We start from the raw sequence: 26,115 nt of genomic DNA on the forward strand, positions 1-26,115 counted from the left end.
TCAGCCGAGAAAGAAATAATCTTGGTAGAGGTAAGGATCGCATCTCAAGGAAGCTGCTTCAAGCGTTTAATGTCAGGAAGTGAGGGGTCATATGTGCATGCCAGTGACACAACGGTGAGAAAAATAGGAAGGCAGAAGCTGAATACATCGATAAGTTTTGGTAAGTGAAAACGTGTTTGACTAAGCAGTTGACTGTGTGCGCATGTGTGCTTTTCTAGTTACATTTGAGGGCGATGCGTCAAATAAAGTTAGATGAAATTAGCGCCCGTCCTGTTCTCTCATTTTGTGAATGTGTGTTTGTCGCGCTCGAAATTCCTGCGCATAGTCTCTCGGCACTTTATGTTAACTTAAAGAAAAGCCACTTTTGTAGCCGACAAAACATGAACGCGACAGAATAACGAATTGCCACCTTAAAAAAGTGGCAATTCATTGATGCGAACATAGATAAGTAGATCAATGCAAACATAGATAAGTAGATGAATACTTGTAATAAAGCTCTTTATTCAAGCACGAAAAAGTTTTCGAATATCAAAACAAGCTTCATTGCATACCTTTAAGATGCAGTTCATGATAGTTTTTTAAATTACTTAACTGGCTTTAACAAAAAGGTTCTTTACCTAATATTTCAGTATATACATCTGTTCTGTGTTCTGTGTTAAGCGCTTGTGGCGTACCCTATCTTTTCCGTGTTTTTTCGCGCTACGTCTACGTTGTCATGGATGAGTATCAAGTCGCTCTCCTCTCCGTTTTGCATAGGTGCTCTATTGCCATGGTTTCGTATCACTTAACAAAGGATGACCAATTATCTATTTCGCTGGTCGGATCATCATTTCAACCTTCGGGTAAGAGTAGTGCGCCGCCTCCGAAGACGTACCTTCCCACACAATACCATCCCCGGAGCTGTCATGGTGGCCATTCAAGTTGAGTCCGTTGAGGTTACTGGTGTCACAGTCGAGGTACCACCAGGCACCACGCAAGCGCTCAGCGCAGTTGAACGCCGAGGCATCATTGTCATGATCATAGGTTGTGAATTTCTGGCCTGAAAGTCTTTCCATAGGGTCACCTGAAAATAAAAGCGTGAAAGTCTCGTGAATGACAGAATTAGTTCATTCACCCAGGTCAACTCGCTGAATCACCAAAGAAAGTCTTCATCGCAAGGAATTTCTTTTATGCGAGTGCGCGTACGCGATATATATATTGTCAATGGTTTCAACTAGCAATATTAGTTCCTCAGTTGAGACTTCATTGGATGGGACACTGCCTCAGCGCAAAGTTTATAAACTCGGCAGCAGACGCGAGGAATTGGGTACTTTTCAGTGATTCACAGGCCGCTTTAGGATCGCTCTCTAGTACAAACACGACAGTTATAAGTGATAGTATGACATATGAAACGCTGGAAGAGCTCACCAAAGCAAGCAATTCGCAACATGAGATTACATTTCAGTTGATACCTGGCCATTGCAACATTCCTAGAAACACAGCAGCCGATGAAGCGGCACGACAAGCACATCGTGAAGACGTTACTGTTCGTTTACCAATTTCGAAAAATGAATTGCGTAGTATTATAAAGGCTACAACTTTCAGAATGCGCAAAACTACTTGGTTTGGCCAAAGTACAAAAAACTGTGATTTATATCACATCGATACATTCATTTCATTCAAAATTACGCTAGCATTAGATAGAAGCATGTAAACTGTTATTCACCGATTGAGGTTAGGCACCACCTACACAAAACATTTTTTGCACAGAATTGGCAGAGCTGAATCTCGCAAATGCGAACGTATGTTTATAGATGAAGACGTGTGTCACCTTCTCATAGACTCTCCACACCATGACACGCCGATAAGCCGTCTCAAATCAGAACTGTTGGCATTAGGCCGTAGACCGTTTAGCATGAAGAAACTTCTGGGCCCGTGGCCAATTGGAGTTTTGCAGACTCACGCTTTAAAAGCGCTAACTTGTTTCTTACAAGACAGCGGAATCGCAGAAAAGTACTAAGAAAGAACATTTTTTCATTTGCATAACACATGTACTTATTATGTGCAGTATTATATGACACCCATCATATGTGTGTGCTGAAGTGAAAGACGTGTCGACTGGTTTGTACACATGAGCGAATACATCCTCATAAGGACCAGACGTGTGCTCTGCTCTTTTTACGCTGGTTGGATCAAATATTAAGGAGGGACATTATCAGATACTTCATTCGTTGTCTTATGAACATTTCCTTATTATTGTGTTGTGATATGTGCATATGTGTTTTTGAATATGTGTGCTCGAGTGTTCTATCTTTCATGCACTGTTTCGTATGTTTTCTTGTAAGATACGTGTTCAACTTTCACTCAAGGGCTAAGGAGTAGCCGGTGCCATACTTTATCTCCTTATATATCATATCAATAAAAACATTGTCAATGGGACGAAAAAACATTTAGTTGAAACACACACACACACACACACACACACACACACACACACACACACACACACACACACACACACACACACACACACACACGCGCACACACACACACACACACACACACACACACACACACACACACACACACACACACACACACACACACACACACGCAATACGCGCGGTGTCTAGCAGTATCACTTAGTAAACGAACACAGAGTGCAGAACAACAAATTGGTAATAGATCGAGTAATCAGTAAGCAAAATTTCACTAGGTCGCGTATGCTCTAACATAAGATCACTCGAAAGAGACAGCCTCCTTTTATTATTTTTTTTCGTTTCAGCCGGTGTATTGCTTCTGCCTTGCCACCCTTCAAATGATTTCGGCACCAATCATGTTTTTCCCGTTTCTCCAAGATTGGAGGCACATCACCTGGTTTTGCAATGTCTCTATGGTCAGCCCACCTTTGATGATGTCGCCGAGATGATTTCAACATGTAACGCCATTATGGTGTCATAAATTTGTTTCGCTATCTTGACAGCATGTGGGAACGACATCACGCGATGATGGTTTTTCGCACCACTCACGCTGAGGCCTCTGACGCATTTCGAATTTCACGCAGCGTAAAAGGCTTTTTCCCTTATAGTTAGCAAGATAAGTGAAAAAAAAGTGCAAAGTAGGACTGTCCAAAATATAAGTTTGCTAATTGTCAAGACAAGACAAATCGTCAAGAAATCAGTCAGTTGCTCTGACGCACGTTTAAAAATAAAGCATCCAGAAAGGAGAAAACTAATTGTGATAGGACCGCAATAATTGCGGCGCTCTCACTTTCAGTCTCCCCTACTGATCTTTCTTTCTTTCTTTCTTTCTTTCTTTCTTTCTTTCTTTCTTTCTTTCTTTCTTTCTTTCTTTCTTTCTTTCTTTCTTTCTTTCTTTCTTTCTTTCTTTTTTTTCTTTCTTTCTTTCTTTCTTTCTTTCTTTCTTTCTTTCTTTCTTTCTTTCTTGTTGAGTGTGCTCGCTTTTAACTTTTTCGCCCTTCACGCGGGGATTCGCTTTCAGCCACATTCTTACCACCGTTGTGAAACTGTTACGGTGTTTGGCTCATGACCCCAAGGTCGTGGGTTGGAACCTGGCCGTGGCAGCCATCATTCGATCGAGGCGAAACGCTATAGACTCGTGGGCTGTCCGATGTCAGTGTAAGTTCAGAAACACAAGCTGGTCAAAGTTTCTGGAGCCCTCCATTACGATGCATATTGTAGTTTCAAGACGTGAAATCCCCACAGTTATTACTGTTTTCATCCCCGTAGTTAAAAGCACAGCTCATGTGTTGTTACAGGCAAAAACGGTGGCCCTGAATGAATAAAAGGCAACAAAAAAAGGTAATATCGAAATGTAGCAATTTGAAATGGGATCACATATAAGGAAGGAAGAACTTTGCGGAAATTCAATAGAAAACCCGTGTTCCCATAGCCCCAAACGTCCCCACGGTGAAGCTGCTCAAAACATGGTCGAACGCTGGACAGAAGATGATGAAGTACATCATAGCGTTACTAGCCGAGGACAATGTTGTTACGGGGAGAATATATTTATGCTGTATATAAGCAGAGCGAATTGAGTGGCGGACAAGATGGCTATTAAAGCGAAAGCTGTTACGTACAATGAAACTCTTCGCCTATACATCCCTTAAAAGGTGCGAAGAAAGATTCCAGGCGTTTTTTTTGTAGTACTGCTGATCGCGCTAACTGTGCGAGTTAATGCAAAAGGGGTTGCCAGTTTGTCACAACAATACAAAAAGGTGACACACACCTCAGCCGTTTTTGTCCCCCACCGACACATCATGGCAGCGCAGACTGTTATGACAAGGTGAGCATTCCGCATATGTGAGTTGAATGGTCTTACCTGTCATTCCCGTAAAATCTCCTATGCGTAGTTGAAACAGTTCCTCTTCACTTGCTACGGTGAAAGTCTTGTAATCGAAATACGTGCTATCTTCAGTGCTGTTGCTCAGTACGATTCGCAGTACCATTTCCTCGTCTCCTGACGTGAGGGCGTGCAGCGCTTTGTTACCTGTGAACGAGAAAATGAGTACTTCTCTAGGTGTTTCAATATTTCGAGGTTATTAGACAATCCTACAAGAAAAAGCTTGAGAGGAAGTAGGTTATAAATCAATTTATGTACAATGCGGACACATATAAGCTTATAAATCATCCTCAGCCTCCTATTGACTCAATTTTGTCGCAAATATATAGTGTGATGATTCGTGGGCCAAGGAGCTCAATGAACAGGAAATGAGATGGGGATGAAGACAAACCTTTTATATACAACACGAAGAGGCAGCAGACTATGTCACAAAACACAATAGACCATTAGTACGCTCAAAGAACGCGTTAAAACTTTTTCGCAACAACGTAGCGTCATAATGCGGCTCATGAGTACGCCTTCGGTACCCGCGGTAATTTGCCACTGATAATACTGTTGCAGTTGTGGTGGTCGTCGGGGTGAAAGGGAGTCTGCACAGGAATTGCGTTCTAGGTGCATTTGAAGCTGAATTAACGGCCAAGCACAGCAGGAGGCCACCCGCTTATCTGCAGGCTCTAGCTGTGACCTCCGGAGCAGGGACCTAGCAGTCGGTCACCACCCTCAGGACACGGGCTGCTTGAGATGCCACCGAGCAGATTAGGAAGCTGCCCGAGCACATGAGAGGTCCAAGCCGCACAGACGAATGCCTTAATAGACCACGAGTAGCCGTGCTTGCTCCAGAAGATTTTAACCTCGTTATCTCGGTTTTCCCCGATGATGATGATGATGATGATGATGATGATGATGATGATGGCCTATATTTAAGGCTCACACTTACTCTAGGGGACTGGCCACTGCTTCCTTTTTTCTCTCCAGTGATGATGACGATGATGATGATGACAATTTCCCGAAGAATGACACAACCCACCACGGGAGATAAGTCACAAGACACGTGGCAGGAGAATTTTCGAAACAAAATAAGCAGGCTCCCGTAGACCACACTGTCAGAAAAGTCGTCTTCCACTATTGATCTAGCACCGTTTGTTTTATTACTGTCTTCTGCTCACGAAAGCAAGTTCTTGAGTTACACTAGAGAAAAACCTATAGCAACGGCAACCTTTCGTCTAAGACGGACGTCACAGCTATAATTGCTACAGCACTAGAACGAATCAATGAGTTTAGTATAGTGATACAAAGCTATCGGAATATCGATAGCAATAATAGTTCTCCTTCAAGATATCGATACTGAAAATAAACTATCTGTAACATTACTATGAAGACCCTGTCAACAGTATCGATAATAATATCGGAAGTACTGTAAACGAGAATACTACCGCTACTGCTGTGCATAACGGCGCTGTTGTGGGCCGGCGATATTGTCAAATATTTTGCCTTAGCCTACTGTAACAACAATATAATCGTTTAATTTGTGAGCAATATTTTGACGTAAGAAATAAATTATTTCCGCAGTGAAAATGCCTATGTCAATGAAAACGTTATTTTTGAAAAGTAACCATTGATATATTACTTCTGTCAAAATAAGTTTGTCTTAGTTTATGTTTGAACGAAAAATCCTAGCAGTTATTACGTGAAAATGTTATTTAAGACCAGGAAATAGCATATAAAATTGAAGGGTCACAGTACCGCTATATGTAACGGCTCCGTTTCCGCTACAGATTAACGGTTAAACTTAATTATGATGTGTCAGTCAAGCATTATGGAGATAGAACATACACGTATGTCATATTTCTTCACCTTCACCCTGTCGTTCGTTATGAACCACGCACTCGGGGAACAAAGCTCATGCAGCAGTGAAATGGCACTGTTGATTTTATACTATCACTAGTTGATTGATTGATTGATTGATTGATTAACGTCCCAAAACCACTATATGATTATTAGAGACGCCGTAGTGGAGGGCTCCGGAAATTTCGACCACCTGGGGTTCTTTAACGTGCACCCAAATCTGGGTACACGGGCCTACAACATTTCCACCTCCATCGGAAATGCAGCCGCCACAGCCGGGATTTGATCCCGTGACCTGCGGGTCAGCAGCCGAGTACCTTAGCCACTAGACCACCGTGGCGGGGATACTATCGCTAGTGCTACAATACAGTTCCGGCTGAACTATCGACAGTTCTACGTCGATAATGTAGCATTGCCTAAGCGGTGATAAGTTTCAGATTCCATTACCGGGTGAACCTACCCGTGCACGTAATGAAGTGTTCATATGAAAGCTATATCCCACCTAACTCGAGCCAAGAATTTGAAAGTGAAAGGTTCTTAGGAGGTGAATTGAACCAAGCGCATACTACTCGCACTAGGCTGTAGGTTCTCAGGCCATTTTTTTATTTCTCCCCATACTAAATAATTATATTTACCTTTTTTATTTATGGGCTGGAAACCCAAAATATGAACACTGAGATGTAGAGCACTTTCAGAAACCACCGATTGAATCGTTTTCTGTACGATACGTCTAGCACTGTTATTTTTTACGCGTAGTAAATAAAGCCTATAGCAGCACTTTAGCAGTGCGCTCGCGGTCCATCACACGGCTTTTTTTTCTATTTCGCAGGCTTTACTTACAACGTTGACAAAATAACAACGCGAGACGTATCGTACAGGAAACAATTTAGTCGGTGGTTTCTGAAAGTGCTCTACATCTCAGTGTCCACATTATGAGTTTCCAGCCCATAATAAAGAAAACAGGTACTTAAGAATTATTAATTTTTAGCATGGGGAGAAATAAAAAATTGCCTGAGTACCTACAGCCTAGTGAGAGTATTACGCATTTGGTTCGATTCGCCACTAAAGTGTCTGTCATTTTCGAATTCTTGGCTCAAGTTATGTGGGACACCCTGTATATCAGTGTGGACATTCAACCATAACTGCAGCAGCTGCTATCACAGCACAATGTACTCTTGAGTACGCTACAAGAATTGAACCGATACTACCATATGTGCAGCCACTTCAAGGTGCGATTTTACAACACAATAGAAATTGACGACGTGCTGCAGCCACTGCAAGTATAGCGTCGTTTGATAGAAGATACTATGGACATCTAACGATTGGTGCTGCAGCTGAAAATACGGCGCGAAGTGTTTGTGATAACACTGTTGATATTCAGAAGCAACTTCAGCTGGTGAAAATGCAGCAACACATGGTTGTTAGGACAATGTTCATGTTAAGCGGCTATATACTGCAGCTGCAGCATATACAACCTTGCGCTTCGAAGAAATGCCAGGCCTGCGCGGAAGGCACAGTACAGTCACAGTGAAAACTATAGGGAAGAGCGGCCTTTCAGAGCTTTTTCTAAACAATCATTGTGTAACTACTGGAAACATTTGCTGGATACCCACTGGAGCATCAATAACAAATTTTTTGGGTGGTGCAATATGAAATGGGATCACATATTAAGAAGGAAGTAGCGCTATGGTAGTGCGGCGCCGGAATTCGCGATACTGTATTTCTTCATTCTCTTGAGAAGCGTCGTATCCAAAAAACACGAGCCAAGAATTTTGCGCCTATTGTTCAAGTAGTGGCTGATAACGACGAGGAATTATGGCTGAAGTGGGTATGCGCACCACTTATTGGGGAACAAGAAAAAGCTTTGTAAGAGGTTGGAGCTTTCGACGTCCCACTCACCACGCTATTGGCATTGTGTGACGATTAGTTGTTCTTTCGCTGTTTCAAAACGCTTTATAAGTTGTATTAGCGCGATTGCTTTCCCGACATCAAGCCTGCCTAAGGCAAGTTTGCCAAATCGTCACAAGCACTGGTGTAGCTCCGTCCCCTATGAAGCTTGAAAAAAAAAGTTTTAACATTAGGTGGTGTCCACATGTTTCATACGGGAACCTCGCCAGTGAAAACGTGGCTTGAAGAGAGAGCGATGTATGTACCATGGGGAAGCAGCTGTCTCCTATGTAACAAACCTGTGACCATTGAACATGTACTTGTTGATTGTAATAATGCCATTTACTTTTGGCACATTTTACAGAGGACTTCAAAAAAAGATTTACCTCTTACTCCACATGGAATCCGTTTTTTGCCTTGTGATAGTTCTGTGCAACATTTGGACGTTATTTTCTTACTTGGTCTTCATTCGATTTGGCGTAGTATGTTTTCGTACACTCTGATGTAAGAGTTCTATCTGTTCATGAGTGTTTCGTGGAAGCTGTTATCAAAGTACGATGTGTATAAAACTACCGACTGTGTTGAAGATGTAATACTTTTTGTTTGATGCGTTAGAACACATGAAGCGTGTGTCATTGTCCGATTAACTTGACCTGTAGTCAATGAGGCAATAAAGAAAAAGAACTGGTGCGGCTCAGAGGTAGAATAATGGGCTGGCACCCAGAGTACCCGGGTGTGAATCTCACTGTGTCATTGGCGCTAGTTTTTTTTTTTTTTACTAACTTCGCGAGATGTGGTTACGGACACCGGCGGCGGCGGTGGCGGACAACTGCGCGTGACTCGAGTTTAAAATTGCGCTGTAAAAATTGCACTTATTTAGAGACTGAAGTAGCTGCTCATACAGGCCATTGTGTTTCACAGTGAAGCTTTATATTGGTAGGGTTCCGTCGACTTTTTGTGCCTCAATAACAACGTATGAACAACAGAAAGAGTCTTTTTTCGAGGGACTCTTTCTTTTGTTACACATAATCATGTGAACCCAGCGGTAAGTTAGGCCCATTGATTCATAGCGGCTCCAACTTTTGGTTTTGCTTTTAGTGCACAACACTTACGCAATTGAAGTAAAAATTATGAGGACGAAAAACACGGCTAATCTCGCCATCAAAGAAATGATAGATAAATAGATAGATATGTGGGGTTTAACGTCCCGAAACCACCATATGATTATAAGAGACGCCGTAGTGGAGGGCTCCGGAAATTTCGACCACCTGGGGTTCTTTAACGTGCACCCAAATCTGGGTACACGGGCCTACAACATTTCCACCTCCATCGGAAATGCAGCCGCCACAGCCGGGATTTGATCCCGGCTGTGGAGAGCAGACAGATATGTCTTGAAATTATTCTGCAGAAAACGAAAGTAATGTACAACAACCTCGGAAAAGAGCAGCGCTTCGAGGTAGGTAATAGTGCACTTCAAGTTGTAAAAGACTATGTCTACTTAGGGCAGGTAATAACCGCAGAGCCGAATCACGAGATTGAAGTAACTAGAAGAATAAGAATGGGGGGGAGCACATTCGGCAAGCACTCTCAAATTATGACAGGTAGATTGCCACTATCCCTCAAGAGGAAGGTATATAACAGCTGTATCTTTCCGGTACTTAGCTACGGAGCAGAAACCTGGAGACTTACAAACAGGGTTCAGCTTAAATTGAGCACGAAGCAGCGAGCAATGGAAAGAAAAATGGTAGGTGTAACCTTAAGAGACAAGAAGAAAGCAGAGTGGATTAGGGAACAAACGGGGGTTAAGGATATCATAGTTGAAATAAAGAAGAGTAAATGGACATGGGCCGGGCATGTAGCGCGTAAACAGGGTAACCGCTGGTCATTAAGGGTAACTGACTGGATTCTCAGAAAAGGCAAGTGGGTTAGGGGGAGACAGAAGGTTAGGTGGGCAGATGAGGTTAAGAAGTTTGCGGGTATAAACTGGCAGCAGCACGCACAGGACCGGGTTAACTGGCAGAACATGGGAGAGGCCTTTGTCCTGCAGTGGACGTAGTCAGGCTGATGATGATGATGATGATGATGATGATGATGATGACACATGTCCCTGTGACGCCAAATCAGGGGCTCACTCCTCCAAACGCGCTGAATGAGTAGTCACCTCACTTTGCGTTAGGATTACATCGGGTACAGGCGCAGAGGCGGAGACTCCCAGGAGTGCAGCCCACGCTTCCGACGTGTTTCCTTGGGAAGAAGCCACGTGAGCTTAATGGCACGTCGGTGACCTCAAGGGCTGTACTATCCAAGTTATCTTGCTCGCAGCTATCATGAGTGCTAGACACTTGAACAGCGGTAAAATGTCACAAGCATCAAAAAGAGGTAAGAAAAACCCTCGTCAGTATCGCACATCATTCATTCCATGATCGTTGAGTGCTGCCTTCGGAGGCATGCCATGCTTTGGCGGCATCAATGAGGTGGCAGCCTGTCGCGTCCTGTCGACTGCGCCACTCAAGCGAAATGAGGCGGAGACAATGCCGTTGCTGCCGGCCAGCTGTTTTTTTCTGACTGTCTCTTTCTCCTCGTCTCGGTAGCCAAGCTCGCGCCATTGCGTGGGCTTTCTTACAATATATATATATATATATATATATATATATATATATATATATATATATATATATATATATATATATATATATATGTATGTATATATATATATATATATATATATATATATATATATATATATATATATATATATATACTTTCCATGACATTACTGTTTGTTAGATCTACACTACAATAATATTGTATCAAAACACGGGAAAACGAGCCCTTAAGTACACACTTCTTTTCCTTATTCATTACGAGGGTCTCCTACTGGCAGACTTGGTGCCTTAGGTTGTATACGAGGCGAGGGACTATTGGTCAGCTGCCAGCTCATAATATGTTGAAGTACTACGTGACGACACACAGGCTTATGAAAGAGTGTGCCACACTCACCGCCATGGCTACAGATGGCGCTGATTGATACTTCCAGGTTTAAATTCACTTAGATTCCAAATAAAGTGGCTGAGTGGATAGCCGCCGTGGTAACTCAGTGGTAGAGCATCGAATGCGTTATTAGAAGGTCGCAGAATCGTTTCCTGCTCCTGGCAAGTTGTCTCTTTACCCACATTTCTTTGTTCACATTAACATTAGAATTTGGTTATTAATTTTTCTTATACTTTTCTTGGCATTAGTCTCTGTTAGATCTCATTATTATTGTGTGAAAACATGCGAAAATGAGCCCTTAAGTATACAATTCTCCCCATTATATATATATATATATATATATATATATATATATATATGCACGCGTGTGTGTTTTAGTATTTATGCACCTCATGATTTCTGCAACTGGTGTCATATGATATATTTTTCAAATAATTCATAGTTATTTAGCCATAATATAATACCAACAAACGAATATTTGCAATAAGAAACTATCCGTATCGCTTCTTTTTTAGAATGAGTTCATGGGGCACCCAATTAGTTGGTGTTTGGCCACACTTTGCAAGGTCCATCGGCATCATCCTAGATATGTAGCTGTCATAGTGGGTTGAGCACAGCCGCAAAAGCTAAGCGCGCATATTTCTTATGTGTTGGATTTGCGCCGTAGATTCAAGGAACTTGACTTGGCTTTTGTGTTTGCTTTTCTTCGTAGATAAGATAAGAGTCTGTGTCTTACCTATCCAGTACTCATCAGCTGGGTTTCCGAAACCATCGGCGTACTCAGTCCAGTTCCGGTAAAAGTAGTAAGCATTGTTTCCGTACTGCCCACGGCGTTGAATGACCTGTTGTACAGGAAAAAGCCCGTGAACATAAAGTATGCTCGAAATATGCCATGGTACTTAAGCATCATTAATAATGACGATGCCAATTAGGAGTTAAATGAAGGAGTTCAATAAACAATTATATTTCTGAAGAGTGCAATGGAGCTAAAACAGGTTGTACTTTAGGTGAAAGCTTTCTCAATATTTGAAACATCGGGCCTTCACCACTGTTTTGTCCCTCGCGTCAGCTTACAATCCGCGGGTATGTTTCGCACCGCCTTTCCTATTGTGGCACATTTATCATTTTCAAGATAAACAGAACTTCTTCTTCATCCTTCAACTCGGATGATTAAACGTGTGTTAATTTTTAAGGGAACATATATTGTACTACAACGCAAGGCTGTTTGGAAATATTGCGTGGAGACTGATTACGAGGTGTATAGAACGTTCCGCCGTCATGAAGTTAGTTGGGTCGTGCTAGAAGCTTCCCACGGAGGATTTCAAAAAGGGGGTGGTTTCAATGTTTTTAGCGATCATGGTAACGCAACTTAACGAATCGTTTTGTAATCACGCTATCAACCTAGATATGGAATAGCGAGAAAGGTTGTTTAGAGCGAAAGCTTGTTTAGAGCGACATTTTACAGCGAAGCTGCTTTGGAAGGGGAAGGAGGATGCTCACTGCAGCCGACTTTACACCACCACCGCTGTTGCCACTGGTGTTCGTCCCAGTTATAGAATACATCAAGCAACACAAAATGCTTCAAGGTAGATTTGAACTGACGCTTGAGCGGGGAGAGGGTTCATTAACACAGGGTCGCCAATGTTCTTTGTTCTTTTTTTGAAGGAGAGCCAACGTAAAAAAAAGGTGAGGGAGTGAGGTCATCGTGGCTTCATGATTGCAGTCGAGTAGGAAAAACGAGAACACAAAAATACATGATCAAGTGTTTGGTACTAATTATTTCTTGCTGTGTCATCATTTTTATGCCGTTTTGTAGTTATAAAGCCCTACGTTGTATTGAGAGATAGCCAGGAAACGCGTAGAAGAGCAGAATTACACCAGGCATCGTAATACGTTAAACTGCGCAACCAGCGAGCCGTTTAAGATTTTTCTCCCCATCCGAAATCTCTGCAATAACTGTTTGTCCTCCTTTCATCATCTAACACATCGACAATGAAGGGGGTAACTAGAGACTTTATCTGAGCTTTGCCTTACGAACACGTAGTGTGTGCCTCTAATTGGTGAAAACGATTGCGTTTTAACCTGAAAGTGGTTTATGGCGGGGCCCACCAAGGCTCCGCTGGGGTATTTCTGTCACGGATATAACATTGTAAAATATTGTCACAGGAATTAAGTTTGCACGGGAGACATAAGCGAGTATATATTTAAAATATTTACAAGTGTCTGTGCCACCTATGGGCTGCCAGCATCTCATGTGGCAAGGCAGCATACGCAGTAACATGCGTTTTTAATGACTTCGCAAAACTAATGAGCTCGCTCAAGTCGCATGCTGCACTGTAAAGATATCAAGAATTTTACACAGTTGAATAAATGCTACTGGGATGAGATCACTCTGAAAGAAATATTTTTAGCATATTTGAATCCTAGGAATTGCTCTTTTTTGTGCTAGGTTGTGCTTTTCGTCATCGAACACGCTTAAGAAGTAATTCTATCTAAACCACAACTTATGTCATAGAGACAGCTGGTAATGAAGGCGGGGAACAGACTCAAAATGGTGCTACTTCATCAGAATTATTTACGGGCTCTTGAGTTGCAATGTAGTAGGCAAGCTAGGATGGATAGCATTATGGTACAGATACTTACTGTCCATCCTCCGTCGTCAGTGTCCATGTCACAGTATACATCTTGTCCCGAAGTTCCAGCAGCCTCGTGGAAGATGGTGTACACTCCGCTTATGTGTTGGCCGTTGTCAAGCAAGTCCGCGCAGTGTCGAGGCACGAAGGCATCTAAGGAGCACGATGGGCACGAAGTGTCTTTACATTTGCTCACATAATTTTAAGGTCACATATTTTTTTAATTATGTAAGTGCCGACGCATTCGTGCTTCGGTAAGCCATAGTGGGGCACATGCTTAGAGCCTCGATTGTAAAAAGGCATTGTTGCTGTAGTCCTAAAATTGATGCAACCTTATCGACACAGACTCAACCATAATAACATGCGGTTATGTTCACTTCCAGAACAACGTCAAAACAACATTAGGCTAAATCGTACTTGTACATTGTTGTAGTCTTCCGCACTTTGGTGCTTAGTTTCAGCCTCTTTTGTGCAAACATCCCGTTTCCGCATCACATATCACTGACACTCACAATGGGGGTGTTTTTTCATCGGGAGAATGAGAAAGATTCGACACCTTGTAAACGTGAGCTCTTGTCCATTGACAATGATGTGCTCTTGATTACATATGCAATTTCACGCCTAATTTACAACCACAAAGAGAAAGAATCACAAATAGACACCATGGGTGCTCGAGCTTTGTCAAGACGCACTTAGAAACAGCATGAACTCGATTTCATATTCTGCACTGGCATACGACTCCACATATCGGCCCAGCGATGAGCACACGACGTTTTGCCTAAATTGGTCAAATACGGCTCGTGACTCTCTAAATCTATATTTATTCTCATACTCAGTGCTCTTCAGCCTCTGTGAACAACACAGGCGCTGTTTCGGTGCTTTGCACCACGCCCTTCTACCCATGCTGCGCGAAGGACCAAACTGAAACTGCAGAAAAAGATTCGCACACAGTTCGCTAACGCAGTCTAATACGAAGCGTGTACTTCCCATAATTACCATGGAGGTGCACGATTGCAGCGCCAGGTTCTTTTCCAGCTATTGTACAAAACTTTATGCCCGACACCATCATATGTTTGCTGAGAAAGCGCAAGTGGGAGAGGCCACAACCATTTACGCAGGCCGAAACGTGCTATCGTGTTCCGACTAGAATACAACGCGTTGGTTCATCACACGTCTGCAGAATCTCGTTCCCCAAAGCCATCACGTTACTGCTGAGAGATTGTCAGGGGGAGGTCGGGGCATCTTACCCAGCCCCTTACACAGGCAGGAAGCGTTAGCGCGTGAGTGCGCTCTGGCTTTGCTAGGGCCAGCCTTTGCGCACGAGCAGTAAGGGTGAATGCGCCTACTGCATTGAGCTTCGCCATAAGGTGCTTCGCTTCTAATAAAACCAGTTTGCAGGGAATGCACGAAATTAGATCTACATGTCACCATTATAAAACAGAAGAACGATTAAGGAGGTATAGAATAATGTTACCTTGAAGATGAGCCTCGAAGTCCTTCGCTAACTGCTGTATGCGATCTTGAATATTCTTACTAGAAACTCTAGTTTTCGGTGCCGACAGTGTGGTTCTTGCCACGGCAGCGATCATGCAGACAATAACAATTCCACGTGCCATAGCGTGCCGTCTCCGATACCTGTATGGTGGGAAAAACGTACTTTTGTTGTAAAAACTGCTGCTAATTGGAACCCACGAAGAAAATGTTCTCTATTGTTTGCCTTGCATTGACCTGCAATGTTGCCCTGACAGTGTTCGATGACCATCAAACTGCTATCTTGCATTTATGAAAGATTGACTGCTTATGGGAAAGCAGGCACTTCGTTCTTATCACATATTTGCCCACCACTAGTGTTTTGTGGTCACTGTGGCTGAACGCTAAAGAAAATGTAATTTTAGTCGGTGGGAAGGTGAACATAGTCGCAGAAAGTGATTCCAGAGACAAGAAGCGAGTCCACTCCCAAAATTATATCACGGGGTAAAGAAAGTGTGAAGTAGTATGAAGCTGCTTTTAGAGTGGCCAGAAAGCTAAAGGTAACACCTATGGCATTGTATGGCATGGTAAACTTTAAAGAATAAGCCCGCAGCAGAGAAATCTGAGTCCGATATTCGTTTCATGGGACGAAACGTTTGTTTAATAAAACATGAGGGTCTATTTGCAAAATATTTCCGAGACCTGGCGTGGATCTGTGGTAGCAAACGTTATTGCCACGCAGATTGCTAGGGTTTGATTCCTGCTGGGATAATGACTTTTGTTCTTTGCATTCATCCACTCAACACACCATATGTCAGCTTTTCTTGATGCTCAAGCGTTAAAATGACCGTTGTGTGTTCTTGGCGTTCCTGGGTACATAAAGAGATGTCTACATCCTGCGGCACAAATACGCATACCATTGACACATACCCGGCCCCGAGTATATGCCACTGCTTTTTTCGTTTTTTTTTGGAAAGTGTTTGATGACGTACGCGACGAGATGATGACTTTATTAACGCGAAAGCGTTAAAGAGTTCGTTTCGCAGAAATTCCGGCATCGTCGTCAGTTGTTGTAATTGCAAATCAGCATCATATGCGTGACCGAAAAATTGAGGACGATGCAAATAAAATATAATAATCAAATCCTGGGTGAGAGTGGGGAATAAAGGAGGTTGGTTTGCATGGCAAGCGGATGTTCTACCACTCGGCCACGTATCTGCGTGTGTATACAGTGAAAAAAAAACTGCCTCTGCTTAGAAACGCACTAAAAGTAGGTTTCATGCTACACACTGAAAGTGACTTTGTAGATGTTTGCCTAACGTTAAATTTATCCCAAGTGATAACATTCCCTACACGAACAACCCATATTTCAACAAGCCCGCTAAATTTACTCCTAACGTCGGAACCTGATAAAGTTTCATCGGTTTCTAATCTAATCAGGCTAACTGATCACTCTGTCATTCATGCCAGTTTCCTATACAACTTGCCGACCCCCCCCCCCCCTTATTAAGAAAAGAATAACAGTATACAACAAAGCTGATTATGAAAGTATGAATAATGAACTTTCCTCTTTTTACGATTGGTTTCTCAAAGATTATTGGAAACGGTCTGCTGACGAATACTGGGAGATTTTCAAAGAGAAAATGCCACAATTATTAAACACCTATATTCCTACCATCACCATTACCGAACGTCCTACTTCTCCGTGGTACAACAACTCTTTAAAACGCCTTAACAACAAAAGAAGAGACATTTCCGCTCGGCTAAGGGATCCAATTCTAAGCAAGCATACGACAAATATTGTAATACTGAAAAGCTTTACGAATCTATGATTTGAAATGTTAAGCGAACGTTCTTCTCGTCTACCCTCCCAGACATGGTACGCACTAACCCTAAACAGTTCTGGAATGCCATTAACCCAACTCATGTGCAACCTATTTCGTTATGCAATCTACAAAATATTACAATCCCTGAGTCCTATGTCGCAGAAACACTAGATTTTACATTTTTTTCTGTCTTTACCGATGAACCTGAAGATATACTTCCTTGTGCTTCCACTCATAATTTCCCTGTTATGCCTACCGTCATCTTCGAACCTCACGGTATCATTTAAGTGATCTAGTCATTAAAAGTGACGTCATCAGCTGAAATTGACTGCATAAATTCTGAAGTTGTGATAAACACTAAACAGCTTTCTGCTGGTATACTGTCTCATAATTTTCAGCAATCACTGTCATCTGGAGTGGTGCCACGAGACTGGAAGGTCGGCAAGATCATTCCAATTCCCAAGAAAGGTCCGTCATCCTCTCCTTCCAGCTACCGTCCAATATCACAACCATGCATATGCTGTAAGCTTATGGAACATATTATCTACTTACAAACCGTGAAATTTCTTTCGTCTGTAAATTTTTTCTACCCCAGTCAGCACGGTTTTCAGAAAGGCCTCTCATGTGACACCCAACTCCCGCTTTTTATTACCGATATCAGCACATGTCTTGATCATAATATTCCTGTTGACGCTCTCTTTCTAGATTTTGAAAAAGCATTTGATAAGGTACCCCATAAACGCTTATTTCTAAAACTTTCGCGCTTAAACTTTGACCCTGCCGTTTTAAACTGGATCCAAAATTTTCTTTCAAATCGTGAACAGTTTCTTTGTGCCAACGAGGTATCATCATCCCGTTGTCAAGTAGTCTCAGGTGTACCCCAGGGTACAGTCCTCTATTCCCTCCTGTTCTTAATTTATATAAACGACTTCCCAAATAATGTCTCGTCAAGTAGCCGTTAATTCGCAGATTACTGTGTCATCTATCGCCCTATTAATGACTCTAATGACTCCTGCATTCTCCAAAACGATCTATTAACGATTGAAACATGGTGCAGAACTTGGCTAATGACTCTAAACATGAAGAAAACATCTGTCGTTTCTTTACACCGTCGGAAACATTACCTGGCGCCAACATACTTTATTTTCGGCACTAAGTTGTCCCCCGTGGACTCCTATAGGTATTTAGGTATACACATAACTCCCGATCTTAATTGAACACCCCACATGATAAACACCTGTATCGAAGCAAATAAAGTTCTTGGCTACCTCAGACGAAACTTACGCCTTGTCCCTCCTCCTGTAAAACGTTTAGCCTATCGAACATTAGTACGCCTGAAACTCGAGTACGCTTGCGCCATCTGGGACCCGCACCAATTTAATCTATCTAAAATGTGGGAAGCTATTCAGAATAGGGCAGCAAGGTTCATTTATTCTGAATATTTATATCACTAAAGTGTCACTATTGTGAAAGACCAAGCCATACTTCAGAATCTAGAATTGCGAAGCAAGGCCGCTAGACTAATCCTTTTTCACAAGTTCTTTCATTCATTGTCTAGACTAATCCTTTTTCACAAATTCTTTCATTCATTGTCTGACGCATCCAGTATCTTGCCCGCACATCGAATCTCTTCTCGTACTAGCCACCGCAGCACCTATTATCCTGCGCATACCCGCACCACTGCCCACCTTCGCTCGTTCTTTGTTCAAACAGCAAAGGATTGGAATGATCTTCCACCCGAGGTCGTTCACCACACAAGACCAGTTCAGTTCAAAACCCACAGAAATTTGTACCACAGCCCACTTCTCATGTAATATCCACTGGGGCATTTGAAGTATAATAAATAAATAAACAAATAAGTAAAACAAATAAATAAATGAACAGATGTGTCCTGTTTACATGCTTCACAATTCAGCATGAAATATGGCAATATTAATGCGTTTCGTAAGTGCCCATTGCAAGTGGGCGTCATATCATGTAACTATTATAATGACTTCGTGGTTTAAGACTGGTAACCCACTACATTAGGCACACACGCTACTGCAGCTGTTCCCTTAAGGCCACGTAGTCGGTGCATAGCAAGTTCGAAAAGGTTTCATGCACAAAGTGTTTGAAGTATGTCCTAGGACAGGATATCGCTATCGCTTTCAACTCCAACAGGCGAAGCTTTGGGGTTTGCTAATTTTTTTTATGTCGTAAACAACGCGTCATATTTTTGTTACCATCTTATCCTCCGTACTAAATTTGGTGTATCCTAAGTTAAGAGGGTCATCATGAGTGCACCCTCACGTAGGCGGCTAGATAGATAGATAGATAGATAGATAGATAGATAGATAGATAGATAGATAGATAGATAGATAGATAGATAGATAGATAGATAGATTCCAAAAGTGCTTGCAGTACGCAAAGAAATGCTTCGCATTCAACCAAAAGTTGGCTACAGCAAGCAAAAGTCGTTAACTGAATGATTTTTATTGAATACCTTGATTTCATTGGCATATAAGACAAAAAAGAGTAACGAATTCAAAAACGATGTTACTACCTTACCTTAAAAATAAGAATGGGCCTAATAACAACACTTGAAGGACTTCCTTAGTCACTGTGTATAAGGAAGACGTTTGGCAATTTACGGCAAAACAACATGATTTCAAGCAGATATTTGTGCAGGATATCCAGAACAGACGATTGAGTGTCAAAGTTTGCAAGTTTAACCAAAAACAGCGAGTGGCCGACTACGTGAAGAACCTTGATCAGGTCACAGTAGACCACTCAAAATGTCCTCTCTGAGAAATAGATGGGGAAATAGGAGTAATAAAACCAGCAAAATTTGTGCTAGTGCAGCGTCAGAGGAGAAACCCATGTTGATTTCTAACGTACAATATGTTGTCAAGAGCCAGCTCAAAGATCGTTAATGGGGCAGAACGGCTGGGCTAGACTGCACCTGCGCAAGCGAGCGCGCAGATACAGTCTAGCACGGCCGGGGGGGGGGGGGGGGCATACAGTAGAGAATCCGGCAATAATTGGAAACATCACTCTTGTAGCCCGACTTAGATACTGGAAAAACACGCGCAGTTTTCCTCATGCTAGGAAATCTGGAAGTGTTCAGAAGGTTCTTGAATATTGTTGTCAGTACTGGGACAAGTATACTACCATCATTCTTCTGTACGGCGGAAAATATGCCATCTGAACCACACAATAAGGAAGATTTTAAGCGCCTAATGCATGAAGAGTTGAGATTTTTATCTAGTGATAGCCTGCTAGATCTGCTTATAACCTTGGGCTGTTTTGCTATCTGAGTTCAAAAGTCTGAGGCCATATAAACGGCTGAAAAATGCGTGGCAAAACAGACAGCGACAGCATGCACTTCGACGCCACCCAAGTCTAGTAGCCTGATGGACTTCTCCCTTTTGCTAGGCCGTTTGCGTACATGCTTTCTAACTCAGCTGGCCGGTCAAAAAGTTTTTTCTACCAATGCAATGTACGAAATGTGGTCCTGTTCATATAGTTGTTTAGAGAGAGCGTAGAAAAAAGCTTGACTTTTCCTGCCACTTGCTGAATGACGAGCATTTAGCCATCCTGTGCGCCGGATCTTCATTCTTCTTTGGACTTATAAGTTCAGGAGAAAGACACTGGGGATATTTACGACGTTTAGGTGTATATGCGTAGTAAACTTACGCCTACTGTTCAATACTAGCTTTGTAAACTGCTCAACATCATCAACATTGGGTTTGTTCGTTCATTAATAATAATAATAATAATAATAATAATAATAATAATAATAATAATAATAATAATAATAATAATAATAATAATAATAATAATAATAATAATAATAATAATAATAATAATAATAATATTTAAGGTTTAACATCCCAAAACCGCCAATAATTTTAAGAGACGCCGTAGGGGAGCGCTCAAAAAATTTCAACCACCTATGGTTTCTTAACGTGATCCTAAATAGAATCTGGAGACATCCCAGTTACCGGGGTATTTCTTTCAAGGACTCCTCCAATCAGAAAAGAAAGAAAATACAACCGACAAGCATCGGCGCAAGGACGAGTATTCTGTCCGAAACGACACCGTGGAGAGATGTCAGCCGCAAGAAACGCGCAGATAATAGCTTACGCTTGTACTATGCTGGAAAGGCTCCACTTTCTAGCTGATAGGAGGAGCGTCCCGCTTTATGTAGTGCAGTGTCTTCGTGGTATAAGTGCGGGTCACGAGCCATTCCACAGCTTTTACTTATATTGACCGTATCGACCAATATATGCTTGTGCTGTAATAGCGGTGCCGTCACATAAACGACTACACATACATATACACCGCACACACGACTTCTCTCTTGAATGAAAGCCCTATACGCAGATTGAGGGATCGTTTCCATATGAAGCCAGAAGATAAAGAAGTGAAAGATAGATGGAGAGTTAATTGAAGATTTTTTCGTCTTGCGGAAATGAACAAACGAAGGAGTTGTTGCCATTGATTCTCGTGGGAGTCGATTAGCAGTACTGTTGAAATAAATTATATGTGAAGTGAACAAGAAAACACGTTGTGGTCTCGGCGTATTGAGGCCGAAGTATTGACATCCGGCTGTTTTTTTATTGCTCCGCATATCACCTCGACGGGTGTTTAAGGACATAATATACATACAAAGCACTGCTGTTAGCGTAATTATTAGGGGAAATTTTATACCTAACTGACAAAATTGCCAACGGGAACTGTCTTCTAGAAGAGAGGCGACTACCACACACAAGTGCTTTCGGAGAAGTCCATCAATCGGCAAAATGGCACATCTAATGTATGAGGGACCCAATCACGAGAAGGAAAGATGAATGAGATTATGTGAGTAATGCGAGAGTTCAAGATTGATTACGCATTATGCCGCAGTGTGTTTTTTCATTCCTTTTGAATTACAGTTATCTCATAGGTGCTGCACGTAGATTCTCTCCGGAAGTGAATGCTACAACTTCATATGATTGTCACAAGAAAAAAATAAATATTATGCCCCGTGTACTTTCTTTCGCCTCTTTATTTCCTGATTCACATGATTGTCTCGTACGAATATGAGACTCTTGATCAAGTTCACTCTAATTCAGGAGATGTGTTGAGAGTTTGGCTCATGTGAAACCATATTGTCACTTTATGTGACGGGGCCACTCCATTTGCGCAGGCACTAGGCAACCTTGTTACGTGATCGGAATGTGTGGAATGAGTTGTGACCCGCCGTCGCACCACAGATGTCTTGTACTACACCAACTGCATCCCGGCTCATATAAGCTAGAAAGTGGTGTCTTTTACACACCGTACAAGTGGACGCGATGTTCAGCGGGTTTATCGCGGCCGATATCTCCACGCAGCGTTCTCTCTGTGAGAGATTTCGTCCAATGTGTGGTGCTTATCAATTGCATTTGGGGTTATTTTCCGAATAGAGGACTCATTAACAGCGATACGCCGGTAAAACTGTGAGGTATACAGATAACGTACTCACAGGCGAACAGTTAGCGTTCCGTGGTAAGACGTTAAACTTTCATATCGGCTTTATTATGGACAGCCGTAGTACACGCATAAACTTATTCCCACAGAATATGAAGGACCAGGAGACCTCAATGAAAATTAAAAAGAGCCCCCTCCCCATCTCCCCCACAAAGAAGTGCATACTTGGAGTACGAAGGGGGTGGTATGAAATCTCAGAAAGAAGGCTATGACGAAAGCGAACAAGGGTAACATAAGCAACACTTTGCAAGTAAAAACAGAGTAAATATTGCGAAAGCAGTTGTGTAATGTAAATAATTTACACCTCGTTGCTTCGTACGAGAAGATTTGCATTCTCATGAATATAAATGTGAAACGTACGAGTTGGCGAAACTATATGAGCGAACTCACGTTAGAAGCAAGAAAAAAAAACACACATTTAAAATTACAAAACAGCAGTGCTGAAAGTATGGTTAAAAAATCCAAGAGTAATGTAGCACATCTTCGGCTAGAAGAGAACAATGGTGCCAGTTACATTAGCGCTTGTCATGCTGCTTAAAGCTGTATGACGCATTGAGATGAAGAATGAATGAATGGAATTAAAAAATGAAACTGTGCTATTTTGCTACTTTGAATACGGACAAGGAAACAGTCAAAAAGAGGTGTTCTCTAGCGTTTTTTTTATGTGTATCCTTGTCGTGCGTTCTCGCCCGCATGCCTAAAGCACCACTGTTTCGTCAGATGTATCCTAACAAATGCGCGCGCCTGGAAGCACTTCTCAATAAATTCTGAAGTTGAAAAAGTCAAGCAAGATTTATTTAGAGATCAAAAACATGCTCGTTGATCAATCCATGCTCTGATAAAGTCAGATAATTTGAAAAAAAAATGAAAAGACGCGAAATTATTCAGTGTAAAACGAATGACAAATGAGCCATCTGAATAAACAAGCGGAAAAGTTGTGAACATTTGAATGGCAGAGGAGGAAGTAGCGAAACGAAATGAAAAATAACATCGTTCGGTCCTGAAAAACGCGATGGAGTAGCGCACATGGCTCAGTACTACGCAGAGAGAAGGAAGTCAGTTCGAAGCACTTGAACGGAAGCGTGCACTGAGGCTCGAGCACTGGGCTTCCAAAGTGACCATTTATAAATGATCTTATGTGTTGGTTCGCCAATAATTATCGACCAATTAGGAGGAAGAACAAATATTATTCAGCGGGTAGTCTCCTGGGTGGTTTTCGTGCTTAAAATAAATCCAAGTATTTCTTATTTCTGTGAACAAGAAGCATTACTGAAATAGACATTAGCCTGTAGCGTCATGACAGCAAGTTATACGAGGAATGGAGCTCTGGTACGGTGAATGCTAAGCCACCGATGAAATAATGAACATCTTAACGAGAAAGTAATGCAACAAGCAGTGAAGAATCAGCAAACTCCCGCATAATTCCTGCCAACGAAGTGATTTAATGTGCAGCTGAAAGCACTTGCCTGTTTTCTTAAACGAAGTGTGATGATCGAACAACGTTGACTTACTGGCGTGCTTGTATACAGTGATGAACCGACGTGTTCTAGTGATTCAGTTAGACTGCATGTGGTACCGAATCAAAAGCCACTATATATTGACCTGTAAGGATGATATCCTAATGTCTAAACAGCATATGACAACGTTTCACAGTGAAGTGAGATAAGTGGAGTGACGAACTTCAGCACTTGAGTTTCAGTGAATGGCGTAAAAGCAGTAATCAGGAAGACAATGGGTGGTTGACTCTAAATTACTTTCACGTATTTTGATAAAACTTTGAAAGGGTTGCACATTTATAGTTTCAGAACGAAGACGATATCAGTCATCATTGCTTTGCGGAAGAACAATAAACGCTAAAGGGAGGGCTGTAGTCAGCACTTCATGCTTTAACTGAGCGTTTCTGATGAGCATGCTGAAGTTAAATTGTATTGTTTAAAAAACAACGCCACGTATTGTTCAAGTGTTTTAGACTGCTTCAGCACTACGCTATTGTTCATATTTTTTAACCTATTTTTGGTGAACTGTGGCTTGACGAGAGTTGGCAGACCTGACGGAAAGGAATATAAGCGTGATGTTTTTGAACTGTGTAGAAAATAAATAATGGAAGAGAATTCACACTTATCTCTCGTAAATGCAAGGCTGCAGTTAACACTTCATGCCCTCGCTGAGCGTTTCTTATCGGCATTAGAAAAAAAAAAACGTCAGCGAACTATTTCAGGAAACAACTTCACGTATTGTTTCAGAAAACAACGTCACATATTGTTCAGGAGTGCTGAATAGCAGCGTGGCATATCATGATGCTTTGCACCTGGAGTGCTTAAGCAGAACACTATTGGTCATATTATTTAACCTATTGTTCATTAACAAAAGCTTCGCGATATTTAGCAAATCACACGAGCATGGCAATACGTGTTATACCTTGAAAGTCTGCCGAGTTAACGAATCGGGCGCACTCATAGCTATATATCATAAAATGTATTTTGTGAAATCCAAGATTCAGTTATTCACTAATCAGTAAGGTCAGTAACGAATATCCAATGTAGTCATTACTTGGTTTCCCATTCACGCCCAACCAGAGCACATACCCATACGTAATAATGATATTTACGTCTACAAATATGTTCACACACCCTACCCACTTCTTTCCCAGGAAGTATTAGTGAAGTGAAGAATTAGATCTTTACAACCTTACGATATACGAAAGAATGCCAAAAGTGAAGACCAGAATAGTAGCCTCTTCCAGAAATGAGAAGACTCGGAAATTTTACAGAAACTTTGGCAGAACGAATATTTGGTGGAACTGAGCAACTTCACTGTCAACAAAGCGAAGTCAAGTGACTGGCCGAAAGACGGAAGCTAGGGCTTTACTGGCAAGAAACAACGACTTAAGCAAACTCCACTCGTGGCAAGAATAACAGACGTATTTATTCTTATTTAATGATGACGATGATATATAGGTTTTACTAGTGCAAGGGCCATGTTTGGCCAAAGAGCGCTCTGAACATTAATGAACAGTGACGGTGGTCCGTACAGAAGTTTCGCCCTTATTTATACGGCCAGCTTTTCACAATTGCGACGGGCCATCATGCTTTGTGTTGGTTATCGTCTCACGAAATTTGTCGGAACGTTTTGGCCGTTGGGTACTACGATTGCAAGAGTATGACTACAGCGTCACATATAGGTCGGGTCGGCCGCACCAAGATGCCGACGCTTTGTCGCGTTGCGCGCTCTCGCCAAGCGCCCAAGTGTCACCTTTTATCTGTTCGTCGCCGACCACCAAAGTGATCAAGTAGACGGCTGCTGGCTCGAAATAGTTCGTTGCCTAAGCGGACCTTCTTTCGCCCACAGATCTCGCCTTGCTCCAACATGCCAATACCTACTGCCGCACCATAATCTGCCGCACCACTGGCTTATTGTGGGCTTCAAACAGCCGCCTAATACGATAGTTTGCATGTTTCAAGCTTCAAAATGGAATGTTATGTCGGGAAACTTACCATCCTGTCGGTAACCAGTGGGTCCCGTCATTCCTAGCTCACTTCCTCTGGAAGTTTTACAAACGTTTCATGACGACGTAACAGCTGGTCACTTAGGGTTTCATAAGACACAACCGCCTCTCAATGCTTTTGGCC

At 42.1% G+C, this 26,115-nt stretch overlaps 1 protein-coding gene and 1 non-coding gene across 3 annotated transcripts; both read right to left on the bottom strand.

Moving 5' to 3' along the window:
* Positions 1-481: 481 nt before the first annotated feature.
* LOC119171431 (techylectin-5A) lies at positions 482-24,143 on the bottom strand. Of its 2 annotated transcripts, none has more exons than XM_037422253.2 (6): positions 23,998-24,143; positions 15,172-15,332; positions 13,708-13,850; positions 11,801-11,906; positions 4,321-4,488; positions 482-1,063 (listed from the first exon to the last, which is right to left on the bottom strand). In XM_037422253.2, the coding sequence occupies exons 2-6, from the start codon at positions 15,311-15,313 to the stop codon at positions 807-809; spliced, it is 816 nt and encodes a 271-aa protein (XP_037278150.2). In that variant the 5' UTR covers positions 15,314-15,332; positions 23,998-24,143; the 3' UTR covers positions 482-806. The 2 variants fall into 2 exon arrangements, with proteins under 2 accessions (XP_037278150.2, XP_075746401.1); XM_075890286.1 differs by having other exon boundaries at positions 23,953-24,109.
* On the bottom strand, positions 1,140-1,275 carry LOC119160208 (U4 spliceosomal RNA). The gene has a single exon (XR_005108283.2). It is a non-coding gene; the product is annotated as a U4 spliceosomal RNA (small nuclear RNA).
* Positions 24,144-26,115: the final 1,972 nt, after the last annotated feature.

The sequence above is a fragment of the Rhipicephalus microplus genome, chromosome 3, assembly GCF_043290135.1.
Source record: "Rhipicephalus microplus isolate Deutch F79 chromosome 3, USDA_Rmic, whole genome shotgun sequence".
In the NCBI taxonomy this organism is placed as follows: Eukaryota; Metazoa; Arthropoda; class Arachnida; order Ixodida; family Ixodidae; genus Rhipicephalus; species Rhipicephalus microplus.

Excerpts from the sequence above, each read along its gene's own strand:
- LOC119171431 (XM_037422253.2), bottom strand. The coding sequence starts at position 15,313 with ATGGCACGTGGAATTGTTATTGTCTGCATGATCGCTGCCGTGGCAAGA. Across the intron at positions 13,851-15,171 it reads CTTCGAGGCTCATCTTCAAG|ATGCCTTCGTGCCTCGACAC; the intron begins GTAACATTATTC and ends CGTGCTCCTTAG. Across the intron at positions 1,064-4,320 it reads AGATTTTACGGGAATGACAG|GTGACCCTATGGAAAGACTT; the intron begins GTAAGACCATTC and ends TTTTATTTTCAG.